General features: G+C 38.4%; 1 protein-coding gene across 6 annotated transcripts in view; it reads right to left on the bottom strand.

The window, feature by feature from the left end:
* Nucleotides 1-12,583, bottom strand: part of nbas (NBAS subunit of NRZ tethering complex) — a 264,693-nt gene that overhangs the window by 113,143 nt on the left and 138,967 nt on the right. For all 6 annotated transcript variants that reach the window (XM_087977600.1, XM_087977595.1, XM_087977597.1 and 3 more), the window contains 3 exons: nucleotides 5,880-5,993; nucleotides 5,274-5,387; nucleotides 1,358-1,515 (listed from right to left, as the gene is read on the bottom strand). In XM_087977600.1, the coding sequence (XP_087833726.1) occupies nucleotides 1,358-1,515; nucleotides 5,274-5,387; nucleotides 5,880-5,993 (386 nt within the window). The remainder of the gene's footprint in view (nucleotides 1-1,357; nucleotides 1,516-5,273; nucleotides 5,388-5,879; nucleotides 5,994-12,583) is intronic.

Genomic DNA, 12,583 nt, shown 5'->3' with positions numbered 1-12,583 from the left:
ACATGATATTCTGGATTCTGTTTTGCTACTCAGACGCACTTTGAATGGTACAATCTGACTGTATAGCACACAAAACAAGAGTTTTCACTGGATCTTGGGACATGTGACCATCAATCAATATGCATTTTACAAATCGGTGCTGGCCATCTTTAGCTAATTGCAACCTCTCCTGCTGATTCTCTCTCTACTCTGCCATCCATTGCCTGGATTATTGTTTCTAAAACCTTACCGGTCATTTACGTTAAGCGAACTGGCCCGTAGTTAGTAGAAGTGTCCTCACATCCTTCCTTGAATTTGTCACTCTATCTAGGGAAGTTGGAAGATTATGGCAAGGCCTTTCCCAATCTCCTAATCATCCCCCATCTTTCTTTAGCATGCTGGATGCAAGCCATCTGGACCAATTGACTTATCTACCTCAAGTAGACCCTCATTTCCAGGCCTACTACTACTCAATTTTCATCCTATACATTGTATCTACAATCCACTTCAACTGATATTTTGTCAGATTCCATATTCATTACCAAATACCAACACGAGGTACTCATTAGGTGTTCTAGCTTTGCCTTGTGCCTCAAACTACACAGCATCTTCCTCGTCCCTAATAGGGTCCATTCCACATCTTTCTGCCTTTAAGTATTTAAATGCTGAGAATTATTGGGTTCCAGGTTATGTTAATTGCCACTGTATTCTCACAGTCCCTCTTGTTGTTTTATATCCCTTTTCACCTTCTTCATCTCAGGTACTTTACCTAGTGCTCATTTGGAAGAATGTACATGTCAAGCATCATGCAATCACAATTTCATGTCATTAAAGTCTCTCTTTCACTCGTCGTTCAATGAGCTGTGTTTTGATTCTTCTACCTTTTGCTCCTACAGGAACGTACCCGGTTTGTAGCTGAACTTTATCCATTGTTCCAAAACAGTTCCTATCAGCCTTTGGCACCATTTTACTTAGGCTGGATCTTTTCTCATCTCATTGAAATGAGCCCTCTTCCATTCTCTACATTGTTCATTCTACCATTTCTTGCATGGCTAACCTATTCCTTCCGATGTGAGGATCACTCTTACCCAATTGACCACCACCACCCACACACCCCACCCCATGGACAGTTGGTCCATTCGGCTTACCACATTTCTCAGCAGTAGATCCAGCAATACACCTTTCTAGTTAGGCCAAGAATATAACAACCCATGAGGTTCTCCTGAACACACTGAAGGAGACTGCATTACGATTGATTTATTTTTCAACAGAACATCAAACTTAGTGGGACAAACAGTACTAGTTGATATTCTTTAAATTCAAGAGTTAATACCCAGGTCCCGCAGTTCTTGGCAGCATAGAGCTAATTCATTCATACCTGTGTTTGAAGTGAGCTGCTGACAGCTAGCAGGGACTGGATAACATTGGGAGGGCAGTAAGTCCGAGCAAAGGACATGAATTCCTGCCGAGTTGTCAGGTCATGATAGCCATCTGACTGCCCCAGTTTGCTGCACACCTGCCAACCAGCGCTGTAACCTTTCGGAGAAAAATAAACACCCACCTGTTACTTCGATTAATTAAAGCTGGGTCACCACCTGTTTTAGCACTGCATAATTTCTCAACTTTAGTCATATGCGAACTGCAGCAGAAATGGCATTGTACTTATTCTTTTCAACAAAAGATACACAAGTACCAGTTGCCATTTTGTCCTTAAATGTACAATTTCTCCTTAAACAATATTACTCTTAGGAGTAAAAAGAATAACCAATTTATTCAGAGAACTTCAAAACTCTGAAAAGGAAACCTAGGTACTACAGAAAACAATATGCTAAAGGGGCTGGGCTTTTAAAGTAATGGAAATATAAAACAAAACAAATATAGCATCATTTTTTTGAGTCCAGTATTGATACCTAAACAGATTATGTAAGGGTCTGTGTTTCAACCTCTCATATTTCATCATCATTTGGGGAAGACGGGTTATCTGTATATTTCATTATGCTGTGTCTGTGAAGGAAAGGCTTAGAAGACTTCGGTGGTTTGTGCAGCAGAAGACTGAAGCTGACCTGGAGAAACCTGCTAAGAAAGATTGACATCCGAAGATGACAAGTGGGTTTGAAATTGATTTGCTGTAAATATAAGAGGGAATTTATCAGACCAGTATTGTAGAGTGAGAGGCAGAAATAGATTTAAGAGAAAGGAATTATAAATAATTGTTGTTTAGTCTTCTCTTTTGGACTTAAAGAGTAAAATTGTTAGTTTTTTTTTAAAAATACTGATATTTGGGATAGTTTTGCCACTCGAAATTTAGCAGATTACAGTGCAAGGTGAGCTTTTCTGTCTATCTGGTTTAAATTAACAGAGGCATTTATCTTGTGTATTAACAATATGAATGTTTATTAAAAAAGAAAAACCAAAAGATTTTGAAATGAAGAGAAACAGATGCAAGAATATTAGGCAAAACAGAAAGAAAGGTAATTGAACAGACAGTTGAGATGGATAGAAAGAATCAGGAAAAGAAACTGATTTTCGTATTAGAAAATAGTTAAAAGCAAGTAAAGATGAGAAGTTAATAACACGGTAAAACCTTTAAAATGCACGTCTTTTTAGTTTCTTCATCAGACATGAGCATCACCAGCAAGGCCAGCATTTGTTGCCATCCATAATTACACTTGAACTGAGTGGCTTTCAGGGACACTTCAGAGAGTAATGTAAAGTAACCACATTGCTGTGGATCTGGAGTCACAGGTAGGCCACACTTGGTAAGGATGGTAGATTTACTTCCCCAAAAGACAAAAGTAAACGTGCAATTTTACAACAATTAATGAGTGTTTCTTGGTGTTCATTATGGAGAACTTTTACTTTCCTGTGCTAATTAATTGAATTTAAATTCCACCAGCTGCCATAGTCGGATACGAACCCATGTCCTCATTGTGTGAGCATCTTAAATATTAGTCCAGTGACGTTGACACAGCATAACAATTACATGGATTATTTACAGAATAGAGAATATGAAGTCCACGCAAAGGATACAACTAATTGAACCTTAAGTGAATGAATATTATTTCTTGTACAGCCCTTTTCTAGAACTTGCTTTTGGTATCCATGATTATGGAAATTCCTAGAAAGCTTGGAAACAACCAGGCTTTCAAGTTTGAGTCTAGGCAAGTCAAGAGTTCTTGAGGAAATGACACATATTTACAAACATCAGCTGTAGAGAGTTTACTCCAATCCAATAAAATTCATTCAACGTGGATCTGTTCAAATTTAGGCTAATCTTCAATGTCATGTGTGAATTGTTTAAAGATGTCTGGTCATGTCTGTTAATTACTGAATTAGTAATGGACCCTAGTCAGCTATACTTAACTGCAGACTTGTGCATCAGCTTGCGTTTTGAAACCTTACGATGAGTAATTCTCTAATATTTAGTATCTAAAGCATCATAGACCTCCAGGTATCGAACAACTTTTACATATTTAATACTGTAATTTCTGTAACATCCAATCAGTATCATATATTGCTAAACTGACTGAGATGAAGCACCACTATCATGTGAACGTGAGGGTTCCATCACCTATTTCCTGTAAATCAATATTATGCATTATATTTGACAATGAAAGATCATCTATACATTGCTGTTAAACAGACTGCTAAATCTGTTTCCACTTATCAATCCATCCAGTGGCCAAACGCCTGTGCAACCAGCCTTTTTAATCTGACTGCCAGTAAACTTTGTCTCAGTGAACCACACTGGGTATATATTTTAAGTGTGGAAATATGGTCCAGTTAAAATGTTGGAAATATGACTGAATGATAAATAAAGGTAATCTGGTTCAGATTTGTACCATTTCTTGTTTTAGAGGAATTGAGAAAGAGATGACATCATTTTATATTGCGCTCAATTCTCACATCTCGCCTCAAAGTCGGGAAAGGTTTTTAAAAAAAAGGCTTGCAAGAAGGCAAGGGGACAAATAATTTGTTGTTTGAGGAATAAGTACCAGCCAACAGAAATAACTCCCCTACATTTCTTTGAAATAGTGCCGTAGAATCATTTACATTCATCTGGAGGGCAGATCGAGGACTTGCTTTCACAGTTCATCCAGAAGGTGAGAGTGCTCTGTCCCTCAGTACTTCACTGGAGCGTCAGCTTGGATATTTTTTTGTGTGCTTAAGTCCTGAAGTGAGATGGAAATCCACAACTTTGATTCAGGCAAGGGTGCTTCCAACCGAGCCAGTGATGACAACCAATTGAGTTCTTGATGTCATCACCGAAATGGTAGATAGAGAAGGATTTTAACATAACAAGTCGAATGTTTTATATAAAGGATAAGTATCTGTAACTAAAGAACTTGGAAATGGCAATATCAATAGCAAAACTGATAAGTGAATAAAAAGCATGTTACTGAGTTAACAGGCAAGTGGTGCTGTAGCCATACATTTTCATTCTGCTTATAAATGATTTAGATTTTGACATGGAGCCGGGGGGGGGGGGGGGGGGGGAGGGGAGGTGTGTTATTAATGAAGGTAGATTTTTCTTTGACCAAGCATACATTTTAAATATTTTAAATATTAAACATCAGGAGGTGGAGAAGTTGATGTTTCAGGTGTTGACGTTTCGACTCAAGTCCCAAAGAAGGGTTACACCCGAAATGTCAACTTCTCCCCCTCCTGATGCTGCCTGACTTGCTGTGTTCTTCCAGCCTCCTGCCTGTCTATTTTGGATTCCAGCATCTGCAGGTTTTTTTGTCTCTACAGATATGAAAAATTCATTGCTAAAAGGAGTATGCCATTGATTCTCCTCCCTGCTACAAAATGCTAAGAATTCAATTAACATGAATAATTGTGTCTAGTCATTTGATTGGTGAAGGTGCATATTCTGCTACTCAGTCAATAGAAGATCCTGCTGTTCACAGAGCTTAGGTGTGAATGGATGACTCAATGCTCTTAATTTATAACCACATTGCATCTTTTTATGGGATACAGAGGAATGCAAGTAGACTAAATATGGCAAGAACCAACAGACAAAGAAGTAGTAACAGGCTAACTTTACCCAAAAGAAGTTTACATTGCTCAAATTCTGCTGGAATATCAGATTCTGCTTAAGTTCAAGTAAATTTTATACGGATGTATTTATTGATGGCTATGTTCCAAAATTCAATTGCATAGGGTTTTATGAGCAACTGCGAATTTATATAATGAATTCACAACAGGTTTTAATATGGAAAATAAAACTAAATCAATTAATCCCTATTCTGAGAACAGTACAAAGTCAGTGCAATCAAAATTAAAAAAGTCACCTGCAGACATAAGCTCTTGGCAATGAATACTGCTAGCTTTGTAATCTTCATACTCAAGGGCCTGCTCAGCCAGGAGAACCAATACCTCTCCTTTCCTCTGTGCCTTATCCTGCCCTGTTTAAATATTGGAAAAACAAAATAACAGTTCAGATGATGCGTAAGACTTACTGAACAAATGACCATCTTTAAAATAAATTACCTAAAACATCTGGAGATGGTCTCAAACTTTAAAAGGGCAAGATGAGGATAATTGTCAGATACAAATATGAACATAAAAATTATGAACTGTTGATACTGGAAAGCTGAAACAAAAACAGAGAGTTGGGGAAACAACAGGTCAGATAGCATCTGTTGACAGAAATACAGAGTTAACATTTCGAAGTCAATGACCCTTTGTTAGAAGTGACAAATTCAAACATGTGAAAACTAAAATTAAGTTGTAGTTTATATTACATACTGATATTACAAGGATATGTTTTAACAAAGATCACAACATCTCGGTGGAGATTACATGGAGAACCAAGTGAACAGGTTTCTGTCAATAACGGTTTGTATCTTTATTGCTATCTCATTGGACAGATGCATTTTACTAACAAGCCCACTTACCTGCTACTCTCAGCAAATCTGCAAGAATCAAGAGCTTTTTTGACTGTTTGTATGCTGTTGGACACTGAGTAATGCACTCCTTTATGAGTCGGAGTCGGTCTGAGCACATACGTACTATAGAGAGACAAGGCAAAAAGAAAGAAAATTGCAACTTCTTTAGACTGTTTCCACAGTCATAACAAGAGAAAAACTTTTACAATAATAAGTGTTCATATCATAGCAATATGTGCCTGCCATAACTGGTGACAGCCGAAGCCCTATACTGGGAGAAAGTGAGGACTGCAGTTGTTAGAGATCAGAGTCGAGTGTGTGGTGCTGGAAAAGCACAGGAGGACATGCAGGAAATGATAAAGGGCTTATGCCCGAAACATCGATTCTCCTGCTCCATGGATGCTGCCTGACCGGTGTGCTTTTCCAGCACCACACACTCGACTCTAAGCCCTATACTGGTTCAGTCCACTCATGCTTTGAGATATCGGGACTGACAACATTTGCTTCACGTATACTTCGGATTGTAAAACCATAGAATGCCAAGGTCAGAAGCTACATGACACCAGGTTACAGTCCAACAGGTTTACTGGAAATCACAAACTTTCAGAGCATTGCTCTTTCGTCAGACGAAGTCAGACTTTGCCTGACAAAGAACAGTACCCAATGTTTAGTAAACTTAGATGGTGGCAAACCAGTAATTTCTGAGACATAATTTCCTTGTTTTTATGAACTACCACGTACTTATGTAACCAACGATCCCATCCATGTGTCTTTTCAACAGCCTTCACAAATTCTCACCTTTTAAAATTTAGTGTTTAAAAAATCTCTCATATCCCTGTGCCAGCCTTTAAACTTTTTGCAGTTTATACTATCTCTTTTCATTCCTCATACCAAGGAGAATCACTTCTTACGCTTGTTAAATTTCATTTGACAAGTGTGTATTTCACAAGTGTGAAATGTCCTCTTGAAAAATCAATTGCTAACCTTCTCACTGTCAAATTTTTGAGTATGTCATTTGCAAATTCTGCGGAGCTACACTGCACGCTTCCCTTCAAAACAATCATTTGCTACCATTTTCTGCTTTCTGTGCTTCAACCAATTTTGTACCCAAGCAGTCACTTCCATTTAATTCATGGATTCCATTTTGTGAATAAATCTTCTTTGCGATTCTTTCCCATTTGCTGGTGCTGAGGTGCACAAAGCCATGAAGAAATTATTTTCAAAAAGGTGAAGCAAGTTCTTCACTGAACAATTGACAGGACACAGAGGACATAAAGGTGGAATGATTTAACCACTGGGGGTATGAATACAGATAATGTAGAGCTGAATTAAGGTGACAAATATAGAATGCAGCAGTACATGCTTGAATGATGAATATGGAGAAACGGAGTGGTAGAGAGGACAATTTCTGCATTCACGGAACATGTCCAAGCTTCGAATCCACCTGAACAAAAGTGGGCAGTCACAGGTATGAATGCTTTCAAATAATAATACTGAAAATCACCATCAAAAATGTAATTATTTGGAATAATTGCACTTTAATATTAATTATTTTAGAAACACAAATCTTGAATATTGCATACAGTTCTGGTCACATCTCGAATGTCTGCTTATTTAAAAAGATTTAGTCTGCTTATTTAAAAAGGACATAAATATATTGAATGCGGCTCAGATGAAGTTTACTGGATTCATGTGTGGTATAAATGAGCTGGCTTATGAAGATAGATTGGATTAGCTGAGCTAGTCTCCCCTGGAGTTCAGAAGATTGAGAGGGGTGACTTGATTTAAGTGGAAGACTCTGAAAGGTCTTGACAAGGCGGACATGGAAAAGACGTTGCAAGTCAGCCAAGAAGCAGAGAGCACTGCCTTAAAATTAGGAGTAGCTTTTTTCTTAGACAAAGGTGAAATTTGTTTTGCATTCAGAGGGCTGTGCAACTTTGGAACTCTGTGCCTCAGAAGACAATGGAGGTAGGGTCATGAAATATTTTCAATACATAGATTCTTGCTTGTCAAAGAAAATGGCTATCGGAGGAAGATGGGAAAGTGAAATTCAAACACAAAACTATCAGCTATAGTGGAACAGTAGAGCAGGCTTGAGGGATGTAATGGTCTAGTTCCATACCTATTTCAAATGTATAAACCCTCACTCTCTTTGATGGCCATTGGTGTCCTAAGCAGCAGCACTTGGATGAGGGTGCCAAACATCCTCCAGAAAATCTAAACAACTGTTTTTACTTCCATCGGAAACATTTACTCGATTCAGGAACCCAAGACAGAAACAGCCTTATCAGCAACAAATTAAACGTAATCTTGTGGGCAGACTTCCAATACTTGAGGGAGAAAATAAACTTGCTATCAAAAATATCACAAGTTACATGAAAACACTGTAGGAATTTGCATTACAATGGAGCAACAGGTCATTGCCAGATCAATATACAACAAAGTTGTAAGCTGCCTTCCGAAACTGTTAATGTTTCACATTTAGATGACTTTTGTTTCCAATTTTAAATTTTCCAGGCAGCAATCTACAAGGAGAAGCATAAAGGTGGTCTTAATGCACGAATAGTTTTGATAAATTGAAAACCTCTGAATCAATTAATCAAGCCTTGAAGTTATTTCCATTTTCAAACCAGTTGTCTTCTATCTAATTATCTAGCAACAATGACTGTTATAGTGTCTTTCACCACAAATTGTATGAAAAATTACACTATGCACTCATTAATTGGTCTGGGCACCATATTGTAACAGCTGGTTAATTATGCTGACAAAGATATGTAGCAGCATTTGCGAAGTACATGGAGTTTTTACTTCAGATTTTTAATGGGCTTACAAGTAAAATCAACAGTCTACCAATCATTGATCAAACACTGTGAAAATATTTTGGTAAAAGAACTATAGCTTTACGTATCAAAGTCTGCACACTCTCAAAGACAGGAAAGTGAAAATAAGAGAATTATTTTAGATATATTAACATAAAATTCTCAATGTTGAAATATATGCATGAAATCTCATGTCATAATTGAAAAAAAAACTCATTGTTCCAAATAATTCTGTTCCTGATCATACAGCTTGAGAATCGGAAACAGTTTAGAAATAAAACTGAGGTCAATCATGCATGACAAATCCTCTTCACACTTTTAATAAGAATCCAGTACAAAATTAAGTGTAACTAAATTTATTTCATGCATTTCTCAAGGCCAAACTATTTGATGGATGAATCATGGTATCAACACATTTTGGGATGCAAATTGTGGTTTATATCAACATGCTGTAAATGTGGTACCATCTGTCCATAGTGATGAATTAACAATCTCAATTGTGAAGTGACAGGATTTCACCCTGCATTTAGACACTGACTGAAGTCAATGCCAGAACATTTGTTCCAGAGTATTTTCACTGAATAAGAAGGGTTTAGAGGAATGTGGGCCAATAGCTGGAAAATGGGACAAGATTAATTTAGGATATCTGTCGGTACGGATGAGTTAGACTGAAAGGTCTGTTTCTGTGCTGTACATCTCTATGATTCTCCTTTTCTTAGATTAAACTGTGTTCTGATTGAAATGCTGACAGATAATGAACCTTATCAGCAAGATTAGATTCTGTAAATTTCCTTTTAAATATTTTGAAATTTTTCTTTGATGCTCCAGTTTTCTAGAATCAGTTCAAGTGCCTGTTGTAATATTTTAGATTCAGAATTATAGTTAATCAAAACAGAGAGCAACCATGCTGTTTAATGGAACTCTAGTATTTGGGTGCTTTAAGCAAAGTTCTTTTGTCCTTTGATTATCTCCTGTTAATTGTTGTCAAAGGTTATGATTCTGAAGGGTCGATGTTAATGTGATATTGGCTCCACCCATTCTACTGAGACCATACGTAGTCTGCAGATGCAGACTTTGCACTATTGTCATCAGTCTGGTTTCCTTGTTACTAAAAGAATACAGAGATCCTGGAGAAAGCGCAAAAAGAAAGCTTAACTCAACTGATGTGAGAACAGGAATTTTTTTTTAATCCATGGAATATGAGCACTGCTAGCTAGGCCAAATTTATTGCCCTTGGTGTGCTGCCTTCCTGAATATCTGCAGTCTATTTGATGTACGTAGACTCACATTGCCAACTGGGATGCAGTTCCAGGAATTTGATCCAGTGACAATGATAGAACGGTGATATATTTTCAAGTCCTAGGTTAGTGATTAGTTTGGTAAAGAACATGGAAGTGTTGCATTCCATGTATGCATTGCCCTTGTCTTTCTAGATAGTAGTAACCCTGAGTTTGGAAGGTGCTTCTTAAGGAACCTGGGTGAATTCCTGCAGTGCATCTTGTAGATGGTACAGATTACTGCAGCTGTATACCAGTGGTGGAATATTTGTGGAGGTGGTGCCAAACAAGTCAGTCACTTAGTCCTGGATGGCCTCAAGCTTCGAGTGTTGTTGGACCAGCATTGATCCAGCTATTTGTGAACATTCCATCATATTCCCAATTCGTACCTTGTAGATGGTGAATAGGCTTTGAGTCAGGTGACGAGTTACGCACTGCTATATCCCTAGTCTCTAAACCTGATGCAGGATGGGAAATAAATTGTGGCTCTAAGAGCTGCTCTTTTTAGGAGATCTTTTAGGTGTTAGAGGCGATTTCCTCGAATTCAGAAAGCAGTATTTACTGTTTTATAAGCTGTTGCATTGGTTTGGAACTTTGGAGAAAAAAAAAATCAAAATAATGGCACTTTTAAAAGGATGAACAGAACAAAGGCAGGGACCAATGGTCAGTGAGAGAAAGACAGAAAGAAACCTACACTGCTGTCTGACACAGCAGTGAATCTGTACAGCCACTGTCTTTGCTGTTTGAGCTCAAGTATTTCCAGACAGAGTACATCTGGAAAAAATTAACAAACAACATTCAGAGATGAATTTAAGGATCCTGTGTGGGAGAGCTCACAGAACAGGATCAGATAAGTAATGGTTTTCAAATATAACCTTGTCATCTTTTTTTAATAGTGAGTAGAGTGGGGTCTATTTGATTAAATGCTTTACTGAGATCGGTCTCTTGATTAAAGTTTAAAAATATAAAATACAGTTACTAAGTTAGCCTACAGCAGTGTTTTTCAGAGCAGTAAGACTGCAAAGATGGCCTTTTGTACAGTGATGTGCTCTTCTTGTCAGATGTGGGAGATTAGGGAGCATTTCCATGTTGCTGCTGATTATGTCTGCAGCGAGTGTGTTTGGTTGTGAATCCTATCAGATCACATGGATCGTTTGGAGCGGCAGTTCGAGGCAAAGAGGAATTTACAGGGGTGTGATGAATGGCAGTTAGAGGAAGGGAGAAATACTGCATTTATAGTCAGGTAGATGGGTTACTGTCAGGAGAGGGATGCAATTAGTGCAGGAGTCTCCTGTGGCTATCTCCATCTCAAACAAGTACTTTGTTTTGGAAAACAAACGAGGTGATAGATTCTCAGGGGAATATTGCATGAATGGCCAAGGTACCGAGACTGGCTCTAATGTAACGAGGAGTATGTAAGGTTCCAAGTGATCGACTGTGACATGGGACTCGCGAGTCAGAGACACAGACAGACGTTTCTGCAGCCAACAGCGAGAAATCAGAATGGTGTGTTGCCTCGCTGGTGCCAGGGTCAAGGATATCTTGGAGGCAGTGCAAAATGTTCTCAAAGGAGAATGGGATCAGCAGGAGGTCGTTGTACACACTGGAACTAAACGAAATAGGAAGAAAAAAGGATGAGATTCTGAAGGGAGAATAAAGGAAGGTAGGCAGGAACTTAAAAAGGAGGCCCTCGAGAGTAGTAATATCTGCAATACTTCTGGTGCTACGAGCTATTGAGGATAGAAGTAGGAAGACAGAGCAGATGAATGCGTGACTGAGGAGCTGGTGCAGGGGAGAAGGGTTTACATTTTTGGATCATTAGAAGCTCTTTTGTCGTAGAAGGAGATCTCAGTACAAGAAGGACGAATTGCACCTGAACTTCTATGGAAGAGGCCTAACAGGGAAGGAACATGAGACTGGAAATATCATAGCAATTACAGAGACGTGGCTCAGGGATTGACAGGACTAGCAGCTTAATGTTCCAGGACAGAAAAGGGAAAAGAAGAATTGGGGAGGGGGGCAGTGAGATGTGGGAGGAGGGGGAGTGGTGTTTTTGATAAGGGATAACATTACACTGTACTTAAGGAGGAGATTCCTGGAATTACGCCCAGGGACGTTATTTGGGTCGAACTGATAAACAAGAAAAGGATTATTGGGATTGGGATTGTACTAAAAATCCCCCAACAGTCAGCAGGAAATTGAGAAACAAATTTGGAAGGAGATCTCAGTTATCTGTAAGAATACTCGTGATAATGGTAGGGAATTTTAACTTTCCAAACATAGACTGGGACTGCTATAGTGTTAAGGGTTTAGATGGAGGGGAATTTGTTTCGTGAGTACAAGAAAATTTTCTGATTCAGTATGTGAATATACATATTAGAGAAGGTACAAAATTTGACCTACTCTTGGGAAATAAGGCAGGGCAGGTGACTGAGCTGTCAGTAGGGGAGCACTTTGGGGCCAGTGACCATAATTCTATTAGTTTTAAAGTAGTGATGGAAAAGGATCTAAAAGTTGAAGTTCTACAGTGGAGGAAGGCCAATTTTGATGGCATTAAGCAAGAACTTTCAAAAGTTAATTGAGTGTTTGGAAAAGGGAAAGGCATGGCTCGAAAATG

Source organism: Chiloscyllium plagiosum, unplaced genomic scaffold (genome assembly GCF_037043375.1).
Source record: "Chiloscyllium plagiosum isolate Xiang-an unplaced genomic scaffold, Cpla_swu_hap1 HiC_scaffold_3, whole genome shotgun sequence".
Classification (NCBI taxonomy): Eukaryota; Metazoa; Chordata; class Chondrichthyes; order Orectolobiformes; family Hemiscylliidae; genus Chiloscyllium; species Chiloscyllium plagiosum.
Note: the sequence above shows the minus strand (reverse complement) of the source record. Positions and strands in the feature narration are given on the sequence as shown.